The sequence below is a fragment of the Pleurodeles waltl genome, chromosome 4_1 (assembly GCF_031143425.1).
Source record: "Pleurodeles waltl isolate 20211129_DDA chromosome 4_1, aPleWal1.hap1.20221129, whole genome shotgun sequence".
Classification (NCBI taxonomy): Eukaryota; Metazoa; Chordata; class Amphibia; order Caudata; family Salamandridae; genus Pleurodeles; species Pleurodeles waltl.
In genome coordinates this window covers 185,535,768-185,561,412 of record NC_090442.1, presented here as the reverse complement: position 1 = coordinate 185,561,412, position 25,645 = coordinate 185,535,768, and the positions used below count along the sequence as shown (strand labels likewise).

Sequence of the window (25,645 nt, the reverse complement as noted above, 5' to 3'; positions counted from 1 at the left end):
ATATATTTTTCTATACAAAAACCTATTGGCCTGGAATTTGTCTGAGTGTGTTCTCCTCATTTATTGCCTCTGTGTGTACAACAAATGCTTAACACTACCCTCTGATAAGCCTACTGCTCGACCACACTACCACAAAATAGAGCATTAGAATTATCTTTTTTGCCACTATCTTACCTCTAAGGGGAACCCTTGGACTCTGTGCATGTTATTTCTTACTTTGAAATAGTACATACAGAGCCAACTTCCTACACACTCCATTTATCATGCCTCAGTGGGACTTCAGTCTTATCCCTACTTATTTAATGTGTACTCCCTTTGAGCCAATGCACAATTGCCCTTGATGGCTCTTCACTTTCAAGACTGTTTTTCTTGTTGCCATCACTTCTCGCAGAGTGAGCGAGCTTCAAGCTCTTTCTTCCGAGCCTCCATACTTGTCTGTGCACCCTGACAAAGTGGTGTTGCGCGCTACGGCTCCCTTCCTTACCAAGGTTGTTATGCCTTTTCTTGTAGGCCAGTCCATCACCTTGCCTACTTTTTATGCACCTCCACATCCTTCACATGAGGAGGAAAGACACCACCGTCTGCACCCAAAAAGAGCATTGGCTTTCTATCTAAATTGTAGTAAAGATTTCTGGGTAGACTATTAACTCTTTGTTGGCTATGTGGGTGCGAAGAAAGGGAAGGTGGTGCAAAAACATACCATCTCTCGATGGGTACTTCTTTGCATCAAGATGTGCTACTCTTTGGCCAAGAAGCAACCCCCTGAGGGCTTGCGTGCTCACGCCACCAGAGCAACCGCTGCTTCCACTGCATTAGCACGCGGAGTTCCTGTCCCGGATATCTGGCAGGCAGCTACGTGGGCATCTACGTGGGCATCCTTCAGGTCCTTAGCTCTGGCGCACCAATCTCTGTTTTCTTAGCGGCTCTGCGCTTTGACGTGGAAAGTCGTTAAAAGAAACCGACGTCACTGCACTGAGGCGGCGTCTATGTGCTACTCACGACGTCATCACGGTGACAATGACACCCACAGAGTCGACCAACGCTACCTGTCGACCCGCAAGGGTATTGCTTGAAGAAACAAATATCCAGATTGACGCCTGGAGGAAAATTCTAAGGTAAGGAATCTGCAACTAGAATGTCTCTACCAGATGTATTGTTACCAAAGGTAAGTAACTTGTACTTTCGAGGAGCTGCTCAGTCCTTGCCTGTATAAAAATAAAAATATATCGAACAAAACAAAAATATGTTTTAGATTCACCAAGCACACTTTGCCATAGTTGCCCCCCTCATACTGAAGGGAACCTTTTTCTTTGGATGTGATCTTTGTCTAAGAGCAGAATGCTGTCGCACTTATTGAAGTTAGCTAATGGCTGAAGTAAGCTGACCGATTGTCCCATGCCTTCTTCTGTCATGGGCCGAAAAAACAATTTGACTGACACAAGACAAAAATTTGTGGAGCTAGCTAGAGGTATGCCCGTATAAGTATAATAAATATATATGGTTAGTAAAATAAGAAGGTCTTTGGCTAACACCAGACCTAAACAGAAATGTCCACTCACTTTTTTTTCTATCAGGTCATTTTATGTTGTTGGACTGGCTCCACGCAAGGCCTTTCATCAGAGAGAGTGGTTGGATTACCTAGGTGACATTCCATTATTGTGCCATGCTTCTCATATAAATCAGCTAAATGTTCGTTCAATTATCTAAGTAGTGGGTGTCTTCTAGTAGTTTGTGCTGTCACAAATAGCAATCATCAGTTCTCAAAGTTTAGCTCTTGTTGGGAGAACTCCCCAGTGCATTTCAGCTAGCTCCTCATTTGCAGAGCAGTTTTTCAATTTCAACACATTGGACATTCTCAGCCAGGCCAAGTTTGGTCCTCATAACTATTCCTTCTCTCCCACATCTAGTTTCCAAAGCCCATACTGTCCAAAGTACCCCCCTGTTTCAAGATAATGTATTTGTAATTGAGGAGTATTCTCCATCCTTCCCTACTATCACTGTGCTTCCCGAAAACCTATTGTATGTATAATTGGGTCTATCAGAAACAAGTTGTGGTGGTCTTTGCAGCATGGCAAAAATCAGCTTGATGGTAACGTGAGAAAACATTGTTTTTCCTTTTGTTATGAGGGCTTTAAAAAACATTGCCTAAGGCTTTCAAAGATCTTCTTACGAATTCCTAACTTCTGTGACCGATCTAGATGAGCAGGAATCATTATAGTCTACTGTAGATAATCTCAGCTGTTGCTGGATAGGCTAATAGGACTGGAGATTTTTTTCTCTTAAAAATTGGGATGCATTTTGATTGTCCTTATTATTTGCATACTTCTGTTGGGATACATTTTTCAGCATTGTGACTTCAGTTTAGCACTTGTCACACAAATAAGTGAAAGCTAACTAACTTTGTGGTGTTAGTGACTTGGTGTCGAAAACCATTTTCTTGGTCATTGGGACCTCTGAAAAGGGACTAGTGAGTCTAATGCTTCTTCAAAAGAACATTACTTCATGTTCCAGAAAGGCCACATTTATGCTGAGAATAACACCCCACCTCTTTTATTCGAAAGGTTTTGGCAGAATTGAACACGTGCCAGGAAAAAAATCTTCAAGTCTTCTAAACAGGATTCTCGTTGTTTGACTGAGGGGACATTAAAAAAAGCTGACTGTCTGCTGTAAAATAGACTTTCAATTTGTGTGAGCCATAGGGTTGACATCTATTTCAAGGAGTAGCCTAGGAACATAGAGATATTCAGCTGCCTCGAAATCATCATGCTCATACCACCAGAGCTTAAGTCTGTATCGATCACTTTCCAGAGCTGTGCCCAACGCCAGGGCAGCCATTTAGTTTGACCCCCTACACCCTTTGTAAGCACTAAACAAACAGGATGCATATTTCCACAAACATGCTACCCTTGATAATTAAGTTGTTCCATTGTAGTTGCTTGTAAACTCTAGCATCTGCTCTTATTTGTGTTTTGAGGCTGTGGAATTAGGTTACCATCTATTTGTAAAGGTGCCATTCAAGAGTGATTGAGTAAGGATTAAAGGCAGTCATGTTATTCCTCTAAATACAAAACCCCAGCCATTCGCTTGTTAGGTGTGCACCATGCTCCATTCATACATGTCAGGTAAAACCGGAGCTCTGCCTTTAGAATGTAGGTAGTAAATGCGACCTATAAGTGCAATGAGTCTCTGGCCCTGTTCCTTCACCAAAATGTGGTAACAATTATTTTTATAATGCATTTTCCAATCATGTCTGAAATGCATGCAATTCCTAAAAAGTTGAGAAGGCAGCACGACAGAGAAAGAACTAAGTATTTGACTGATTATAGTAAGTTTACCTTATTTTTTCCTTTTTCCTTTAATTATTTTCACAGTCCATTCCATCTTTAATAATTTGGCATTTCCACTTATAGACTCACACAGATTTAAGTCACTGATAATTAAATACCTAAAGCTATATCCTTGTCTCTTTCCTCACTCAATCCCAAATGCAATCAGAACTCTGAGCCTTGTACTACACTGTCGCAGATGGAATAATCAGATCACACTTTGGAAAATCTCTGCAGTGGGTGGCGTCTGTGAAATAGAAAAATAGTTTCACAGAAAACAGAGAAAAGCTCATTATCTTTAGGGATGTTGAGTTAATATTTTTTAAAGAAGGCTTGGAAAACTTTCCAAGTACGTCAGAATCCTGCCACCAGTAGCTGGAAAAGGAACTGGAGCAACTAGCACTGACAGGGCATGGTGGAATATTGAAATGTTGAAATTCCTTTAAGCTGCAATTTTAATTTTCTCTCCCTTGCATGGTTGAAGTATATATGTATATATTGTCTTATCCTTCACTTTTATTAAAAAAAAAAAAAAAGTTTCAGTGTGTTTTTTTTTTTTTTCATCTTGTCGATGTTTTACAATTAGATGTTTTTTTTTTTTAATAAATGAATTGATTTTGTAGGAAAGTGTCTCTTTTTGACATAGTTACCCCCACTTTTTGCCTGGTATCTGATGTGATTTTGACTGAAAGTGCAATTTGTTCCTACCAACCAGGTCCCCAGTGCCAGATCTCATTCCTTAAACCGTATAATTGTTTTCCCAATTGGCACATCCTTTAGCACCTTTTGTAAATCGCTTGTAAATGTTATCCCTGGTAACTTGGGGCTGAGGTGCTAAAGAGGGGCCGCAGTGTAGTGAATCCTAGTTTGTTTTAATGGGATAACAGGAGTTAGCTTAGCCTTTTGTGCCCCCGTCACCTAGTGACTTTTAACCTACTTAGCTTGCTCTGTCTTAGCTCATTTAATTATTTAATTCTTCTGAGATGGCTGCCTTGTTTATAGTTAGGTCACTTATTATGATTTGCATTATCAGTGCCACCGCGCTAAGGCGTCAAGATCAAGTGTAAAAGACAAACAAACTGTAGGTGTTCACAGTTAGGGACTTTTCCTCTTCATGCTTTCGAGGGAATTGTTTATATTAATTGCTGTCCCAAGCATGCCTGTTATCTATTGTTTGGGAACACACCTACGTCAGGGGTCCAAGTAGATCTGTATAAATACACCACACTTTAGACAGATAATTAGAGGGATTCTGACCAGAGGGCATCGCCACCATCACTGATATCGATGCTGCCCGTCGTCTTGACGCTGACCCAGTCTTCGTGTCCGTACGGAGTTTGAGATAGAGACCTCATTTCAAGTTAACGAGGGTTGGGGTCTCCTCTCATGGACATGGCATTGGCAGATTAGGTTTAACACCCAGCTCTCCTTTAGATAGGAGGTTAGGCATATCATGATAGTGTATTAGGACATATTACACACTCTGTCTTCTCATGTTATTGCAAGATGGTGGGGGTCTTTGTAGTAATGACTCTTGTCTTTACGATTCTGTTTCTCGCACTGTTCATTATCCTAATCATTGCAGCCCAGGCACCCTATCACAGATTGCAGTTGTGTTAAATAAAAACTATTGAAACTTTACTGCATCTTCGTTATTGCCTGTTTGGTTGAGACATGATGTATCTGTGAGAAAGGGGTTATCTCCGTTTAACCACGACACTCCCTGAGATGTCATACTCTCGAGTCCATGCGTAAAGGCTGCCACAAATCACATTTTACTATTTGGGTTTTTGGTGAGGTGCTGCTAGAGAGCCGGAAAGGTTGGGACGACTGTTACGATTTGTAGGATAGGCATAGTCGCCTACAAACATTAGTACTGTCATCCTTAAACCAGCAGTATTGCCTAGAGCAAGAGTCCAAACTACGACAGCAGCACAAATTTTGCCACCCTAAGGGACCCTTCACCAAGCACATGGCAGACTGCCATTGCATGTCCTGGTGCAGACAAAAGCGAAAACACGACGTGGCACACAGCCTGTGTGTCATGTCCCCCAACACTGCATGCAATATAAGTAAGTCACCTCTAGAGCAAGCCTTACAGCCCTAAGGCAGGGTGCATTATATCCCATGTGAAGTTATTTCTGCAAGACCAAACATGCCCTGCCGTGTCTTTGTCAATTCTCAGACTTCGAAAGTGGCCAGGGAAGCCATTTACTGGCCATTACATGTTCCCCAGGTTACACAATGGCTTCACTGAAGAGAGGTATGTTTGGTATCAAATATCTCGTATTGATAAGCCCACACTGATTCCAGTGATGGATTTCCATTGGGTATTGACATGCACCCAGGGGGCACCTTAGAGGTGCCCCTTGAAACCCTACTAGCATCTGGTGTGCTTGCTGGCTGGTTCTCTGCCAGCCTGCCACTCAAGGCATGGTTCTGGCCCCCTAGGGTGAGAGCCTTCTGTGCTCAGGAGGGTCCAAAAAACATGCCTATCTGGTAAGAGGGTGTAACACCCCCTCCCACATGATGACTTGCTGATTGGCCTTCCTAAGGTGGCAAGCCTCAAAGGGCTGCCATCTTTATAATGCAAATCTTGCTTCCCTCACAGGATTGGAACCCCACCCCTTTTCCCCCTTATCGAAAGCCCACCTCCCACCTGGACAGGTGGGACAATTTGCTAGTCAGTTAGGAATGCCACCTCGAGGCAAGTACCACCCCTACGGTTGGCTACTGCGAGGTGGACACAGTTTCTGAAGTAGTCCTCTTTGTGATGCCATATCTGGAATTCCGGGACAGGGTAATTCCCAGTTCTCACAGGAAGTTGTCATATAGGGGCTGTAGTGACCAAGGGCCTTAGGGGAGCCCCTGGCACCAAAGAAGCAGATCCTGACAACCTAAGAAGACTAAGAACACTGAAGAGCCGCAGCAGCAGGCGAGGAGAAAAAGAAGCAGCTGACCTGGTACCAACCCTGATGGCCTGTCTGCATCCCTCATTGAAATCTGCTCCTAAGTCGACTCGTCCTGCAGCTGTGACTCCAGGAACCCGGTAAGACTGCCTGCCTGCCTTCAATAGACTCATGACCTCCAGTGAACAGTGGACCTGTTCTCCAGCAAATTCCAAAAGAATGGACTCTGAAGCCTCTAGAACGACCAAAACCAGACACCTGAATTCACCACTGCATCTGCCGTCTCTGACCCAAGTTGAAGTGGATCACCAGTTCCAATGAGATTCCCCAGCCGTCCAGAGTCTGGGTCCATCGTGGTTTCACCCCTCCTGGACTCCTCGATGACGCCTGCAGCCTCTGCCTTCTGCTCGCCTCTACTACGATTCTTTCATTAAAGAAAATCCAACATCTAAGGCCACCTGTGCACCTGTTGCTCCTGAGCTGTGGAGAAGAGGACCAAAGGTCCTGTGCCTGAGCATCGTGAGGCCTGAGCCCTGCTGTTGGTTCAGTCCAACTGACCTCCCGGCCAGAGCCTGCAGCCTTTATGCAGTGACTGATCCCCATTGGAACACATTGGACACCTGATGCTGTTTTGCATTCTGCACCCTGCCGCCCCCATGCCGCTGAAGGTGTACTGCTGGTGTGCTGCCTTGGACCTTGTCCACTGCTCACCTTAACTCTTGAAGATTGGTCTTGTAAGTCGCTGTACTCTGTCTATTTGCAGAACTTGTTTTTCCTCCTATGGGATAACATTGCAGATCTCAGAAATCACACTATGTCCACTTTTTTTAAATTGAAAAGAATTCCTATTTAAAAACCAACTTAATGAACTATTTTTGTCTGATGCCTAAACATTTATAAAGATACTTACTATTTCTATAAATTGATGTGGGTATCCTTTCTGAGTCGTGCCTCATTTATTGACTATTGTGTGTATTTGAAGATTTCTTGCACTCGCCTGTGTTAAGACTAAGGCTGCTCAACCACACTACCCCTAATTAGAGCACTTTGGGATTGCATAGCAAGCCTTGGCCACTCCTGGGGAACCCCTGGGCCCTTTAAACGGTATTCACATACCAAAGAGCCAGGGTCCTACAGATTTAACAAATCTAGCCTTTTAATAGGTTACAGAATTGATTTTAATTGAAATTCGTTAGCTTTTCAAATTAAAAGGGGAGAAAGTTAATTATTTATGAAATGTACTAAAGGGACCTCTTAATGGGTGGGCCAGTTTAGTGCTAATGATGAAGTATGGAATTTCCTTTGAAAGCTAACCAAAAATACAGGGAAGCAGCTGTGAATTTCCTTAAACTACAAAAACAAAGTACAATAACTTAGACATTGTAAAGAGAGATTTACTTAAAAAAATAAGTGGTTAAACGTAACCCAAGGTTGTTCCAACCAACTGTTTATTAAGATCTCCAATTTGCTAGAATGGCCCTAGTCAGCACTGCGTACTCTGTTGCTTTTACATTCCCTTCACAAGGAGCTACTCTTTACTTCTCCTACCCCATCTTAGTTTCTTTTCTTCTTTCTTAATAATGCTGGTTTCTGTTGCTGTAGCTTCCTTGTGTATATTACTGCAGCATGTCTCTTGTTGAATAGCAAACATTTCCAGGCTGTTCAGTCTTTAGTTTGCAGATGTAAGATTTTTTTATATGATATTTCAGATTGTTGTTTTATTACCTGGCCGCTTTCTTACCACCCTTGTCCTGATCCCAGCAGATCATTTTTTGTAGGTACATGTGCTTCTTTCCTGTTGGTTGATTTGTGTGATTGTTCTTAAGTATCAGAGTGTCGACACATATGTGGATGAGTTCTGGTACTGTAGTAGCATCACAAGAATTTACATAGATGTCTGACTTCCAGTAGCCAGTTCAGCAGTGATCTGTCGGGTGTACCAGTGACATACATCGATGGAGCTTATGTTGTAGTTCAGGTCCTGGAAAAGGGTGGGAATCTCTGTTTAGGGTTAAGATGTATTATATAAGGTGTGCAAAAACCTACTCATAATTATCTTGGTCATGATATATTTGCATATATTTCCAGTTTGTCTTTATTGGGGAATATTTTTCACCCTTATTGAACTGGACCCATTCCTTTTGCGACCAAGCCTCACGCAAGTAATGAAATGTTAAACTTCTGTTTTATTGCTTTTTACGCCGTTTTCTACAGACCATCAGCCGTGCATTTATGAATGGCAGTGCACTGGAACATGTGGTGCAGTTTGGCTTAGATTATCCAGAAGGCATGGCAGTAGATTGGCTTGGAAAGAACCTCTATTGGGCAGATACTGGAACAAATCGCATTGAAGTCTCCAAGCTGGATGGTCAGCACCGACAAGTTCTTGTGTGGAAAGATCTGGACAGCCCTCGCGCCTTAGCCCTGGATCCAGCTGATGGGTGAGAACTTTATCAGATTATTTCATAACCAACATGTTGAAGGCAGACCAAAATATTCTGTGATGTCTAGTCAGGTGAACAACACTATATTAGTAGTACAGCACAATAATTGATCGTGAAGGGGAACAGAAGTGGAGGAAGAGCATGCACGACACAACTTGTATCTTTTTGATTAGTGAACGATCATGTTGATACTACACAAGCTGTATGAAAAACAACCAAACTCCTTTTCCTACACTACACCTAAGTGTTTACAAATAGGAAGGTAGTGTCCTAAGGTTGTGTGTTTGTAGCTGCCACGCTTCTCTGAAACACAAACTAATTTCCATAATAGTTTCCTTTTTTGTATTGTAACCTGAAGAATGCTGCTCCAAGGAATTACGCAGTAGCAATTGAAAATAAACGTTTTTGTTAGATGATACAAGTGTTGCGTGATCATCAACATTTTTGTTTTCTGACTGAAATAAATTGAACACTATTCTGTGTATTAGTGCAGTGGGAAATGAATACATGTTTACCACACAGTTGCCTCTTTCTTATTAGTTTGACTCTCTTTTTGCATGGATCGTCCTTTGAATATTAACATTCTATGCAATCAGTTTCTGCTTAAGTTGTGGAGTTGGCACTGGGCTAAATTAAAGATGTCCCCTTCTTATGCACTCCTGCCCCAGTTCTTTAATGCAACAATTGACAAGTCTAGTTTACTGTTATTATTGGCAGAGGTGTTGGTACAGCTGGTCTTAAACAACTGGTGTCTTTGTTGAACAGTGCTGTCCCACTCAGTTGGCCTCCAATACTGAAATTTTGGTAACTGCTGCCATTGTAGGTTGTTTGGAGTGTGCCTTCAGTAGCTACAACTAACTCCAGCCTCCCCTGCAACTCTCAGGAAATGGATTACCTGTGGAAATCTAGTTCTGTGTCCGCACTGGATAGCTTATTGAGGTGCCCCTTGTTGTTGTTGTCTTGTGCGCAAGGAGGGGCCACATAACAGGGTAGCAGTGGTACCAGGATGGGCACAAATTAGCAGACTGCTGCTCACTTGGAAACAGAGCCAGATCTTTTGAGTGCTACTTGGAATGGCCGTTAGTGTTAAAATGATTGTGCAGCTCCCCATTTGAGACAGTGCTTACTTCTGATAGACTTTTAGCCACAGATACGTCACCTTTTAAACAATCCCTAGGTGTAAGACTGTACCTGGAACCTTTTCAGCAGTATCTCTGTGCTGACCGCTACTGAAATGACATGCCCAGTGTATATTGGCACCTCATCCACGTGCGGACATCACTTCCTTTCCTTCCATTCCACCAGATGTAGATCTTGAGCTCCAGCACATCTCTCGGAGACACTTATATTTTGTAAATAGTGCAAGGGATTACACCCCTCAAAAAAACAGGTTTTAAGCCCTTAAGGGGCTGTTGCAAACAATGGCCTGCAGTGACTGCTTGTCAATGAACCAGAAGACTTTCTGGAACTACAAGCAAAAGCTTGATATCGCCCAGTACAAGAAGACTCTGCAACAAGACCTGTCTGAGTCGTGGTCCAAGTCCAATGGTGCATCCCACTTAGGAGTCACTAAATAGGCCGGTTTTCATTGAGATCTAAGTCTTCCCGTAAGTCCATGGAAAAAAACCATAAATAATCGGAGCTAGAATTGACCCCTTCTTGCCACTTGCATTTGTCCGAGAACTCTGAGAAGGTACAGGGAAGGCGCCATGGATCTCAGTCTCTCGGCTGTTGCCTGCTGACTTGGGAGCTGAGCCTGCAACTTGTTCCAGAGCAGACATTTTTACCCTTATCAGGGATGTGGAATTCCTATAGCCCGACGCCTGGGACATCTTGTTTGGGGTCAAGGGCAACAAGTTTTTATGTTTACTTTGTCCTTGGGACAAGTAGGCACCCCTCTGCAGCACAAACCCTTTGGCTGCCTGTTTACAGAGAGTGGAACTCTCTGCAGTTGAGATAATGTGTTTCCAAAAGATAATGCTGTTCGAACTTGTATTTATGGTTCATTATTTGAAAGCCTTCATTATTAGGGTGAGTGCTGTAAATAAATGTTTTAAGGTCACACTTCACTACTGACGTTGGTTCCAGTACAAAAATAAAAAAGTGTATACACATGTTTGAAAAATTTAGGCTATGAGGCTAAGTATATTGCTCCTAGAATGCTCTCTGATTAGATGCAAATGAAGTGTCATTTAGTAAAATGTGTTGATGCATGCTAGTATTTCCCAAAAATATTTCTAATGGAAAATCAGTGGAACCATTTTCAACACGAATATGGGAAGCATGAAAATAAACAAACACTGACAAAGCCAACTGGTCTGACATATTTTTATAAGTCTTTTAGTTTCATCAATGCGTGTCTTGTTTTGACATGGCTTTTGTAACACTTTATTGTTGTGGGAGCTACCAGGCCCTCAACATTGTAACAAACACTGGCAAACCCCCCCCCCAAAAGTTTTTGAACTCTAAAAGCACACGTTGCCACCAGTGGCATAACAAAGGCCCCCGCAGCCGCCCTCCAGGGGGCCCCTTCAGCACAGAACCTGCCCTGAGTGAGTCTGGAGAGGGGGCGCCTCCATGTTTTTTGCAAAGGGGCACCCTCCAGTTTCGTTACGTCACTGATTGCCACTGTAGTTCCTGACCCTGAACAAAACTACTTTGTGTGCCAATATGCTCCTTGTGGAAGAGCACAATGCGATCACTCACAGTAAAGCCAGCCGAAAGAGAGAGAAATAGAAGTTTAATAAAAACAAAATGTCTTTGTTAACACCAGACCTAATTAGGGACCAAGACCCACATGTAGGTAATTGCGACGTGCAAAAAGCACATTGCGATGCACAAACCCAGTTTTGCGATTCAGTAACCTGGTTACCGAATCGCAAAATGGGTTTGCGATTCGCAATTAGGAAGGGGTGTTCCCTTCTTAATTGCGACTCGCAGTACAATGTAGGATTGTTTTGTGACCGCGAGCGCAAACCAATCGCAGTTTGCACCAATTTCAAATGGGTGCTAACACTTTCGCAAAAGGGAAGGGGTCCCCATGGGACCCCTTCCCCATTGTGAATGTCACTGTAAACATTTTTTCAGAGCAGGCAGTGGTCCTGTGGAACACTGCCTGCTCTGAAAATATGAAACGAAAACGTTTCATTTTTAGTTTTTGTAATGCATCTCGTTTTCCTTTAAGGAAGCAGTCACAGACATGGTGGTCTGCTGTCTCCAGCAGGCCACCATCCCTGTGAGGGCCGCTATTCGCAAGGGGGTTGCAAATTGCGACCCACCTCATGAATATTCACTAGGTGGGCATTTGCGAAGCCCTTGCGAATCACAGATGGTGTCAGGGACAACATCCTACATTCAGATTTGCGACTCGCAAATCTGAACCTACCTACATGTGGCCCCAAATTCTTAAAGTCACAAAAGTGCACCCATGGTATATGTCGTACCCCTATAACATATTTGTGAACTGTATTTTAGCATGGGTAAATATGCATGTGTAGATTTGCTCATGTGAAAATCTATTGAGCATTTGCAAGTTCATTTTCCCTCCGGCCACTTTCTTCCCAACCCTGGAAGAAGCTCTAATTCTGCCATTGTCCGGAGTAAATGTCCAACCTTTCTTATTATGGGAAAATATTAGAGAGAAGTTGGTGAAAATCTTTAAAACATGCAGGTTAGTAGGTTTGCAGACTCAAAGGCATTCCAGCCCTGGAACTATTGCTTACTGCTTCCTCCAGCCCCAGTATGCAGATCTGCAGAAAGGTGACAAAATAAGGAAATTGCTACAGTAGGGATTGAAACTGCAAGTATTCAAGCACTACTATGGTAGTAGCCCTGGCATAATCAGAGAGGCTATTATCAGAGCTCTTACATAATGAGATTGCTGCCATAATTTGTCGCCACACTACATGGCACCAAAGGGACAAGTAGATCTTTTTACAGGACAAGTAGATTTGAGAAGCAACCTGTCCCCTGGACAAGTAGATATTTTAATAAATTCCACATCCCTGCCTTATACCATTTAGCCCAAAAGTTAATGAGACACTAACGAATATCTTTTTGGGGACTCAGACCAAGTTTTGCTGTGGCCCCTTAGATAACGAGACCCAATCGGCCTGACCTAGGCAAACCTGTGGTAGTCTCTCAGCACCCCTAAATGTTTAGTGGCGCATATATCCAAAAGCAGATCTTATCCCAACACAGAGTTGGATAGCTATAAATTTAGACAGGTGGGTCCTGCAGATCATTCATGGGTTATATGCCTTACCTTCCTCTCTTCTGCGATGTATGTTCCATCGTTGCCCCCAGCGACTGAGGACCATGTCTCCATTTTGCAGCAGGAAGTGCAAGCCCTTTTGACCAGAGGGTCTGTCAAGAGAGTGCCAGCTCCAGAAGTAGAACATGGTTATTATTCACACTACGTTTTGGGCCCAAAAAAGATAGAGGCTTTTGTTTCATTACCTTACTAGCACATGTTGTAAATGTTCTAACTAATCTAAGTGGAAATCAGTTTTGCTTTATGTGAATGATTTGAAGGAGCCTGTCTGGAAAAGGTTAGATAAGTCAGCAACCAACTACTCATCTTTATTAAGTGGTCCTACCTGTGCCACTGCGGTGTGGGTGAAGGGTTTATATGGGGAATGGAAGGTTGTAAGGTGCTGTTTTATCATCAGGATACTCCAGTATTTGAAGTGTAATGGTGACTGATGTACTTTGTTAAACATTGGCGGGCGGGTGCTCTTTCGTTATTTTAAATGAGTAGCCAACCTTGTACTGCGCATTCCTTGCCAAAACAGGCCATGTCTGTCCTTTAGCCATTTTATCTCGGTTCTCAATTGTGCTACAATTAGTAATAAAATTTGAAGTCTGGTATTGAGTCTGCCGCTTACCTTACTGTGCTGTAGAAGCTTCAGCTAAACCCTGGGTTTGTTCCTGGTGTTACATGTTTACTGTATTCCAACAGTTTTACCAAATTAAGTGGGTAAACAAACGCCTTACTTAAACAAAAAAAAAAAAAATATCTCTCAATTCTGGGTATTTGGCTCTGTATTCATCCCTTGGTGTAATTCCAGTCCCAAGATAATTTATGGTAGAGGAGGCTATCTTAAATTAAGAGGTTTTGCACAGGTTTTATTTGTTCATTGTGTAATGATAAATTCTTATGGATCCATCTTACTGCAGTTTCTTCATCATTAAAATAATTACCAGGCTCCAGATTGGATCCAGACGTTTTCATGACAGTGCTCCTGCGCTCTGCCAGAGAGCATTATATCTACTTGGGACCTATGCGTGCCAACCACAGTTCCTTTCTTTTGTGTCTTAGAACGCAAATCCCAAGCTCTGCTCCCTTTTCATCAGTTGACCAATTCCGTCCAAAATACTTCTAGTATGCAAGAGAATGATGTTCCTCCAAGAAACCACAGGGTTAAAACCTACGGAATGATGGCTGGAAAAAGATGTCGGTGAGGGACCTTCATGACGTCTGCCTTTTGGTGTTTGGACCTGGGCATGACTTCAAGTTATGTTTACTTATTCGCGGAAAGGTGCTCTGGAACTGTGAATTGAAGCTGTATATCACAGAACACTGAAAGAAGTCACAGAGGTCGTGGAAGGCCTGCTCCAAGTCTAGGGTGCTGGCTTGTTCCCGCTCTCAAGTTCACTCCTGCAGCAGGTCCTCTTTGCAATCGAGGCAGTCTGGTAACTCCAAAGCGAACTGTAAAAGCAGAAGAAGTTGAAGCGAGACTCAACCCCATACTGACTCTCTGTCCAAAGAGACGTCAGAAGGGTGTCAAGTTGCCAGTCAATTTCTCTCCCTATCCTCTATTTGGAGCTAGTCCCTAAATTGTTCCCATTGTGCCCCCAATTCTCCGGGCCATCAGCAAATGACAAGTCCTTTAAAGAGGCCATGCTGCTTATTTTTGTCACTCTTCCGATTACCTCAGCGCTCCTTCGGGCTCTAAGGATTGGCAGAGTCCTCTAGTTGGGTCACCACTGGTGGCTCTATCCTCTATGCTGGTTGTGCCCCACGAACCCGCCTCTGGTTCCGCACCAGGTCAGGGTCAAGCTTCCATTCCTGCTCCAAGATCCCCACCAAAGCCAGTCCTGACATCGCCAGTGCTGGAGGTTGAGCCTCTGCTGACTTTGCGGTCTGCCTTCAGCCAAATCCGCATTGCCCCTGACAGAAGTAATGATTTGACCTCACTCCAGTGCACCCATTCTCCATAGGTTCTTATTCAGACAAAACACTTCCTCTTCCATGAGGCCTTCCTCCGAGATCTTGTCACTTTTTTATAGCTCTGATCAACCTGGTAAGGATAGTAGTGAGGATGATTTTCACCCACACAACAAGTGATGTTTTATGGATTTGCAGGAGGCCATTGGCTGCATACCTCCCCTCACACTGGGTTGGTTTCACCCCATGGACCCTGACGTAGGAGAGTGCATCATTTGCTTTAGTGATTAGATGTGCAGCAGGGGTCCTGGACGTACAGCTGCCTTCAGGTTGAAGACTTAGACAAATGTCCTTACAAGGGTTTTGCAGCTTTGTCCAGCTCCATCTGAGGCCGTGCTGTTGTCCACTGATGAACAGGCAGTTGGCCAGGTGTTACAGACCGGCACTGATAGACCTTGACTTTCTTATGCAGCACCCAACTCCTGAGAGTTGGGTGCTGTCAACCTCCAGACATAGTCGAAAATAACTGAAGCATTAAGGAAGCTAATGTTCTTTTCCGGCTTCTTGGTATTGAGGGCTCTCAGTGCAATCTGCCTGTTGAACAGTTATTCTTTGGGACATGTGCAGTGAGATCTTGCCAGCAGGGCTCTTTGGCTCAAAGCATTCAAGACTGCCAGTATGCAGCTAAATGTTATTAGCGCTGGCGTGGATACTGCTCGATTGCTTGGGGTGTGCGATGGGCCTCAGTATGGTTCTCCACTGCTACACATGAATGCGACTTACTGGCTTTTCTGAGAGCATGCAGGCATCTGTATTGATATGCCTTTTGATGGGCCCCACCTCTTTGGGGAAAAGGCTGATGCTGCCCTCAAAACGCTTTAAAGAAAGTGGTGCTACTGGGCGATCCTTTGACTGTTCGACCCCTGCTGATCAGTTTCTTAAGAAGCCCTGACCCTTCTGAGGCTACTCCAGAGGCCAGGCCCTGCCACCACCACAGCAGTAACCCTAGTCCTTTCATGGCCAGGGATGGGGCTCAGACATCATGCAGATCACCAGGGACAACATTTGACCCAGTCCTCTTCCCCTGCAGCATCAGCCTCCAGGCAGCTTTATTTTGCGCTTGAATGTGCACAGCCATCCTATGAAAGGCAGGATCATGAACTTTCTTTGAGTGGAAGACCATTGCCTCCAACAGATGGGTCCTTCAGATAGTCTAGCAAGGCTATGCACTGCCTTTCATTTCCAACCCATCTCATCTTCCTCCCAAATCAGTGTGGCTGCAAGAGGTGCAGGCTGCATTGGTCAAAGGGGCAATTGAGAGGGTGCTGACCCTGAAAGTAAGGAAGTGTTGTCACTTCTACTATTTCCTTGTGCTGAAGAAGGATGGAGACTTTTATCCTGTTTGGAACATTTTCCCTTTGAATCCCTTTCTCTGGAAGGGCAAATTGAAAATGCTCACACAGGCCCAACTTCTCTTTCCTGTGGATGCTGACTTTTCTGCCCTGGATATGGAGTTTTCAGTTTGCTGTACTCCTTTTTAACATTACCAGTGCCCCTTACGAAAGTGATAGCAGTGGTTGCTGCCCATCTTCGAAGGTTGGAGATACCAGTTTTTACTACCATGACAACTGGCTGTTGAAGGGGGGTTTGAAGGTGGGCTTTACAGTCACTTTTAGACCCTGTCCAGATGACTGCCAGTCTGTCATTGTTTGGGTTCTCAAGGAGCGAAAAATACACCTGACTCCTTTACAGTGGATTCCCTTTATAGGGGCAGTTCTAGAGAATAGTTCACTTCAGGGCCTTTCCCCTGTCACAAGTCCAGGACATTCAGGCTATGGTCCTGATGTTTTAGTCCAAAATATGGGTGATAGGCTGCTCTGATGCTGCTTGCCCTGTTGGCCTCATTCAAGCTGCTTGTCCACTTTGCCAGGTGGCGTATGTGGGCCCTGCAGTGGGACCTTAAGTCTCAGTGGGCCCAGCACCAAGGAAACCTGTTAGAAGTTACTGCACAAGATCTGCTATAGAGGCTGCTAGACCTCAATTTGCGGAAGACCCAGCTACTTAAAAATGACCTTGGTGACTGTATCCCTTCTGGGCTGGGGTAGCAATCAAAGAGCTCTGGTCTCCCACGAAAGTCTGTTTCCACATAAATCTGTTGGTGTTGAATAAATGAAAGAGCAACTAATTTATAAAGGGCACTGTTATGCCACGGACTGTCCTAGCGCTATATTGACAAACCAGAGGCGAGCAACTCTTAAAGCTAGTGTAATGCAAATAGGTGAATGCGGGCCATTTGCTTGGTGGGTGTCCTTCAAGGGAAGGCTGGTACAGATTCTCACAGAAAACCCTACTGCCATGTAGTACAGCAACAACTAGGTTGGACTGAGGTCCTTTGTCCTGTGCCAATAGGTTCTGCACCTCTGGAGTTTGCTGCATTAGCGCATCTCCTTGACCATGAACCCCCTAGCGGGACCTTTAAATGTCCCAGCTAGGTCCTTTGACCACTGTCAAGAAAGCAGTGTCAAAACCTCTGTATATTGAAGTTTTCATGAACACCTTCCCTAGGAGACTCATTCAAGCTTGAACAAAGTATGGCCTGCCGTACACCTTTCTGCCACTGCCTGTCCTTCCCTGAGTTCTGAAGATCAGGAACGGCCAGGCCCAAGCCATTCTAGAGGCTATGGGTTGGACCAGGAGTGTGTGGTATCTGGAACATCCGATCTGGATGCTGTTTCAGGAGGATGTTCTGTCACTGTTGTAATTCAGGCTTCTGCACCAGAGCCTTTGCAATCTACATCTTCATGCGTGGAGATTGAGCGGCAGCAATTGACTGCCTTCACTCCGCTTCTTGAGATGGTAGTGGTTGTGGATATTCTCCTTGCAGCTAGGTGCCCCTCTAGAAAATCTAGTTAAACAGGGAGTTGGGACACATTTGTTGCCTGGTGTGGAGTCTGCAGTACAGACTAACTACAAGCCAAACTGTCAGATATTTAGCAGTTTGTTTTCTTTAGCACAGCAAGCTTGTACAGTGGCCCACATCAGAAGTTGCGAGCCTTTTTGCATTTGCACATCCAGCAGTCTTTGTTTAAATCACCTGTTGCAATCAAGTTCATTACAGGTTTGACACACATGTTCCCTTCAAAACTCTTTATGATATTGCTGTGAGAATCATAATTTAATCCTAATATTCCTCACGTGTACTCCCTTCGAGCCAATGCACAGCTGCTCACTGCATAATCTGACTCTCAAAACCATCTTCCTCATTGCGATCATTTCAATTTGTCATGTGAGTGGACCTCAGTCTCTATCGGTGCAGCTGCCATACTCCACCCCTTTCCCTGGCAAACTGGAGTTAAGAACCAGGGCAGCTTTTCTGTCTTAAGTCTATCACTCTTCCACTGTTCATTGGCCCTCCTCACCCCTCAAAAGAGGAGCGGAGACTCCATTGTCTGAAACCCTAAAGAGCATTGAGCTTTTACATCAATTGCACCAAAGACCACTGGATTAATGGTCAGCTTTTGTGGGTTTCTCTGGGGCAAAGAAAGATAAAGTGGAATAGAAAAGAACTTTGTCATGGTGGGTAGTCCTCTCCATTAAGATTTGCCACTCGTTATTCAAGAAGCTGCCAGGGTTAAGGCAGCTACCACTGTGTTGCCATTAGGTGCGTTTGTTTTCGACATCTGCCAGGCCACTATGTGGCTATGAATTCACACTCTCCGGAAGCACAACAGCCTTGACAGCCAAGTCCGATGGGAAGGGCATGTTGCTCAATCAGTCCTGTGGACATTTTAGTCCGAGCCCTCTCTACGCACCCTCTTCATTAGGGAGCTAGTGCTTGGTATGTATCCTAAAAATGAGGAATCTGGGGTTAGAAGTAGCCATCAGAAGAACAAGTAACTTACCTTCGGTAATACTCTTTCTGGTGGATACTCGAACTGCAGATTCCTCACTTTACCCCCACCTCCCTGTTCTGTAAAGTGCAGACTTTTTACCATCTTAAAAGGTCCCAAATTAGAGATCTGCACATTTGTACCAACAAATGTCTTGTGCTCTTCGTCCAAGGGTGCGGAAAGGGTGAATCAAGAAACTGACAGCAAAGTGTGGCACCTATATGCAGCTTCACTAAGTCACTTCTGTAGCAGATTGGTGCACCCATAGAGCGCCACAACATCACCCATCTGCTGCTGTGAATACGTCTGGGTGCTGTCTGGCACCTGGGAAATGTTCTGAAGGTGAGGAGCCTGCGATTAGATAGAGTACCCACAGAAAGAGCTTTACCAAAGGTAAGTTACTTGTTCTTCAAGCTCTTAGATTTCCACTTATTTATTTTGTAAACTGTGATTTAAATTCTCTTAGTTTGTGTAAGGCAGGAAGGTGTCTGTGATTCTACACCCTCCAACCTACGAACAAATGCTTACAGGGGAAGGTTTTCAGTTTTTAGCATGTGGTGCGGTGGATGACATGCTCGGCATAACATGTAAAATATTGAAGGCTAGCGAGCAGATGATGTGGATATTTTAAATACAATTCTTAAGACTGTTTGGCCAACTAGAGCTCCTTGACATACTTGACTGTCAACACGGTGTTTATTGAATGTGTGTGGTGTTGATCTTGTAGCAGTTTTGCAGATCTCTACTATTGGTATGTAACCTAAGGAGGCCATAGTTACTCCCTTCTTCCAGTGGAATGTGCACTGGTGAAGTGTGCGCATAGCCTAAGCATCTCTGTATGCACTTAACTATTTCAACTATTTTTCAGTTCCAGTCTGGGAAATAGTTTCCTAGGTGAAGTTTTTCAGTCGCTGTCGAAAATCTACGTTTGTGACCGAACCTAGGAAGGATTACAGCTCCCTACCCAAGGTAGACAGTGCACCCAATCCCGTTTCTAAAGAGATGATAATATGCTATTTCTAGGCCCAGCTGACAAAACACAACTACACAGAGGCAATTAACAGCTAACACCACCCCTCCATCTCTAACAGTCGACTTGCACATAGCAAAGTAACTGACTTGTGCAGTATGGGATCCGGTGAGCCCCAAGCAACTGGTTCTACTTCCACAGCTGAACCTGGTTAGGTTGAGGGCCCACTCTGATGCATACTGCAGAGATATTCAGCTCTACATCTGTGTGGCTAGCAGGTCTCCTGACCCCTATGGACCTCATCCAGAGGAAAAAGGCCCTACATTTATTTCACAACACGTTTACTTATTTAACCACATGCATCTGCAGAAATCCTGCTGTGTGTGGTAACCAACAGCTGCAGATGAGCGCTGCACCAGAACGTGAACAAAAAAAAACCCCACAAAATAAAAATTATATTGCAGTCCACATGATTCGCCTATACAGTAGTACAGGGAAGTGAACAGGCTACTACTCTGGAGACTCCTCTGCTGCGTCCTGGAAGGAGATTGCATGCTTTGCCCATGGGATGTGGCATCTCAATTGCGCACTGAATTATTATTATTATTATTTTTTTTTTTTTACAGAGTATGGCAAATACCTGTGATATTAATCTGTCAGTTGGAATGTGGCATGTCCTGACTAGCCCCTACAAAACGATCCTCTTGTGCAACGAAAGATTGTGGCTTTGCATTAAAGCTGTGACCTGGCACTGAAGTGAACAGTGCTATTTAATAAGCCTGGTAGGCACAGATATTACTTGCAAAAGCAATGTACTGTTCAATACAGAGATTAGGGGGACCACATTATTCACAGTTCCCTTCTCTTAAGTATTCCCTGTATGAAACCAAGCAGCCAACCATGGGAGAAAATGGCTTCTGTGAAGGATTTATGTAATGTTGAAGGCACTGATGAGGGATAGGGAGAACAGTGACCTGCTTCAGATGTCTACGTGTTTCCATCTTATATTATAGAAGTCATGGTGTTCATCCCTAGAAGCTATTATAATAATAATGTCAAAAGATGGCATTTAGTGTCAGAGGATAAGCTTGCATAGTCCAAAAGCTTCTGATTCTTAAACATGTGCCCTCAGTGTCTAAACATTCAAACGTAATACAAAAATCAAAACAGTCCTTGTCGGTCGAAAATTAAGGACAGGTAGGACAAAATCAAAACCAGGAGCACTGCACTTGACGAACTTGCCCTCCTGTTTCAAAGGTGACCCCTTGTGAAAAGTACGTTGAGTGCAGTGCTCGTGGTTTTGTATTGTGTGATCTTTTCATATGCCCCTTACAGGCATTGTGTGGTTTTTTAGTTGAATAATTATTAGCTCGAGCTGACCTTCTTGAGTTCTGCCAAGCCGTACCCTACAAGAGGACTCTGTCATTGGAGTGTTTCAAGAAGTTGTTGGTTACCCAATACACAAAAAATGTAATCTGAGAAATAAGGGCGATACATATTATCCAATACAGCCACTGCATAGAGTTCATTATGAAATCTGCACTAAAACCAGAGAGACCTATTAGCAATAACATAATTTTGTTGCAAGATCGTTCTTCTACGGCATCCACAGGTACAAACATTTGAGCTCAAAGGATCAATAGAGATACATAGAGAGAACCCATGGGCTTTACTCTGCTTATTTTCTAAGACCAAAACAACACCCAACCATGTCTCCATTTCCCAATTTACACTTCTTAAACAAGATTATGAGGAACATAGATCCAGAGTGACAGGGCTGTAGCATGTGATACCCCTGTTACAACAGTAGTATTTTCTGGACATAGTAGACCTAAATATCTCATGGTTAGTGATGCTGGGAGTTAACTGTTGGTTCAACGTTTTCCTCTGAGATTAGGTAAGAGCGTTTCCAGAATGTCTAGCAGTGGTAGCTTCTCCTCTAAGACGACCTACCATGCAGGTTTAAACTTAGACAATTGTGTGGTGAAGGGAAACCTCCTTTTGCTCCTATATTTTTGGGACTTCACAATGAATATGAAAAAATATTCCCCAGCACAGCAATAATAGTGCAGATATCCAAACAACTTAAGGTTCAGGCTTGCCTTCACCACCATTGGTCTCTTAACAGTGAGAACAATAACAAACCTATGGTGCTTCACACTAATTTAATACCTCATTCGAGTGTGCATATGAACCATGTGCACTAGTTTCTGATGAAACAGTGGTCTCACACATTGTTCTGGGGGAATCCAGTGGTTTTTACAAGCAGATTTTAAAAATAATGTATTGTGCAAAATGTCATATTATCGTGAAGTAGTACCAGTTCAAAACTTGGTTTTCCTTTCCCAGTCTAGAAGAGGATGTGGAGAAGAGTCTGATGGTCAGTTGTGTCAAATGCAGCCGAGAAGTCCATTAATATAAAAAGCAGATATCTCCATTTAGTATGCTTAGGGTGTCATAGAGAACTTGGAGGGCCACTTTTGCTTGTCCTCGATGTTTATCATGGAATCCAGATTAAAAAGAACTCAATAAATGACTGATCTTAATGTGAGAAAAATTGTATGGAGGGAGCCTTTTTCCCTTGGGTTTTAAAGGAACGTTAGTGGATAGTCTTATATTGCACAGGTTTAAGCAGTTTGTCAACTTTCTTTACTTTAAAATTTCACAGGAAATTGACGTTAACTTGCATTTATTTTCCTATTGTTTATTACTTTACACTGACTAGGTTCTGCACTCTGTGAGTTTTATACCGTCACCTAAGTTAAAGTGGTCAACATTTCCATATTTTTTTAGGCTGGATGTTTGTGTCAGCCTTGCAATCATGCACAGTATATAGTGGTGGTGGTAACATAAGTATATGAGTGTTTATTTGCTCTCATCATCCCTTCAATCATTTGTGAGTATACATCAATGCCATGAATGTACCGTATAGATCAGGTCATGGGCTGCAGGTATGCAAAGTGCTGCCTTAACTTCAATGTGTCTTTCTCACCAAGAGGTCCTTGGAATCTGTTCCAGTTGGGCACACTTAGGATATCAGTAAACCCTCAACCTGGCTCTCTGAGGAGAGAGCTTTGTATCTAAGGATAAATCCGTGAAAGAGTAAATGAGCGTGTTTGGGGACACCATGATTTCAGTATGCTAATTTCAGATTGTCTACCTCAGTGGTTCCCAACCTGTGGCGCATTCCCAGGGGGTCCGTAGGCCTGGGCTGGGAGGAAGACACTGCTCTATCTGGGGCCTCTGACAAACACGTGCGTGTGTGTTTTCATATTTATTACTTCCTTTGTTGAGCAGTTTTAAACGCACTGCAAAGCTTCTTGTACTGCAAAAATAAAAGCGTCAAGCTAACTAAAGTGATTAATGTATCTGCTGGAGAGAGATTGAGTTTTGTGCAGCGGCAGTTTTGACTCAAAGGTAGCGCAGATGGTTAATATGCCTGCTGCAAAGAATGTGTATCAAGCAAAAAACAGTATTTTATGTGCATGGCACCGTGTGTTACTGCTTTTTTCACAGATATTCTTTTGTTACTATGCAGTTCATAATCTTAATCTAGCACAGTGAGCTGCGACCTCCCATTAAAGAGCTGCATGCAAACCGCATGGCACAAATTAGAAAGTTGTTTTTTTCCTAGTCTTTAATTTTCCTTATGCTGCTAAAAAAGGTTTTGCTTGTGTAGAAATAAATTCTTATTGCTAACTCAGTGCTTAATTTGTGCATGTTGTTTCCGGTGCTGAGCACCGGCACTTATTTTTGAGAGCAGGGGCTTATTCTTCTGCCTCAAGCATTTGCTGCAAGCAAAAGACACATATGGGAAAGACGGAGGAAGGGAAAAACGAAAAAGCGCCACAAAGGGAGAAAGTAGAAAGCTGCTAGAGTGAGCTGAAGTGGCAGGGAGTGGCTTTATATGGATTGAAGAGGCCTGAGATGGTTTAGGGTTATGCTGCCTCAGTATTCCGTGTACCCACATTTAATTGCAGCAGCCATGTGTTTAAGAGGAGGGCTTTGGGCACCAGCACGTTTTTATTTACAAATTAAGCACTGTGCTAACGTCATCGCTAATCACTGTGCTGTGTTCTGAATACTAAGTTTGTTCTTCTCCAGACCAAGCACTCTTAGAAAATGCCTACCAGTGTGGATGACATGTGAATCCTAGACCTTGTAGACCCCTGTAAAGTGCCCTGACACCCTGCAGTGGTATGAGAGAGGTGCTAAAACAAATGAAGTACATGGAACAGAGAGGCTAGGGAGAGATGAGGCCCTTATGGTTTTCTTCCTTTCCCCTTCACTTATTTATCTGAAAAAGCTTTCTCAGATCTTGCATACCTAAAAAATAAAAACCGAAATCGCTCCGGAAATGTAGAATCTGAACTGAGGATTCACCTTTCCTAAATAAAACCAAACATTGAAAAGGTAGTTGCCGAGATGCAGCGTCAACCTTCCCAATAAGATGTTTTAATTTTTGCATATTTTTTCAATATAAAATAATTTTATCTTTAGTAATTTATTTGTTTGGTGTGTACTTGTTATATTTTTTGCGAATTACTGTTTTAATGTTGGAAAATTCAATCGTGCAAATTGCTGGGGGTCCCGGCTTCCAGTAATGATTCATTGGGGGTCCTCAGGAGTCGAAAAGGTTGGGAACCACTGGTCTACCTGCTTTCCCCCCGTAGAGAGCTCTGCATAATGGACTTTCAACCTCGAAATGGTCAGTCCCCATTTCAACGTGTAAGTTGAGTCTTGGGACTCCAAAGTGGTGGAAGGGGTTTCCCATGTGGCCCCCTTCATTCTCCACACCTCTTCATTGGGACAGATCCTGGAAGCAGGCCCAACGCCTGGCTGGACAAGTTGGATCTGAGGCATTCCCATAGGTTCTATATTGATAGTGCAGAAGAGTAACACACAGGTGATCAGCTTTTTATTGGATTCTCAATGGATTGTTCCTTACATCACACTATTATGCCTTGGCAAAGAAGGGCCCTTCAGAAGGCCCTGTAGAGCACCTTCCATAAAAATATAAACCACAATAACAGCCCTGGCTTTGTATTCACGTTTTGGACATCTGCCAGGTTGCCGTATTGGCAGTCATCCATTCTTTTGCCATCCACTATTGTATCAGTTCTCAAGTCAGCAGAGTATGATTTTCCGTACTCAGTCTACCTAACTGCCTGATGTAAAGTCCACTCCTCATACCCACTACGTTGAAAGGGCATTGTTTTGTTATTGATTCACAAAGTCCGGAGTCTAAGTTTAGAAGTATATGTGTGAAGAACAAGTTACTTACTTTTGGCACCTCCCTTTCTGCTGGATGCTATAGATTGTGCACTGCCTGCCTTCCTTCCTGTTCTGCAGAGCACTTTCACTCACCTTGGAAGGCCAGCACCACAGAGGGATCAACAGTAGTGCAGAATTATGACAGCACCCCAACATTGAAGGAAAACGCCTGCAGCCAGTCTGTCTGAATACTGGTTATCAAGCCTTCACCGTTGAGACATCTGACATTCAGGGATTAGACATTGAGACAATCTTCATCTCCACTCGACGTCAGAAATATTGCCATCAATATAATTGGCATCCAGGATATCGATGTCACCAGCTGGTTGTGTCTTTTTCACTGTCTCCGTATGCATCTTTACTATTGAGACCACTGATTAGAGGTAAACCCACTGCAGAAACCTTTGCAACCTCTGCACTTACTTGTAAAACCATGTGTTGTGTAATGGCATATCTCTGTTGCCAATGCGAAAGATGAGAGACTGACTTTTCAACTCGACCGCTTCTGTGAAGTCTCCTCATAAATACAAGCCCAAGAGATTACCATCTCTTTCTCCAAGTGATATTGAATAGTCAGATAAGGCATCAACTTACTCATTGTTTACACAGACTTCAACAACTTTGCAACAAGGTAGTCACCTCCCAGTGTCATCTTTATCTTGG

General features: G+C 43.5%; 1 protein-coding gene across 1 annotated transcript in view; it reads left to right on the top strand.

Moving 5' to 3' along the window:
- The window catches only part of LRP6 (LDL receptor related protein 6), a 591,871-nt gene that overhangs the window by 239,189 nt on the left and 327,037 nt on the right, over positions 1–25,645 (top strand). Inside the window, exon 10 of the mRNA XM_069228018.1 lies at positions 8,450–8,676. Coding sequence (XP_069084119.1) covers positions 8,450–8,676 — 227 coding nt within the window. The remainder of the gene's footprint in view (positions 1–8,449; positions 8,677–25,645) is intronic.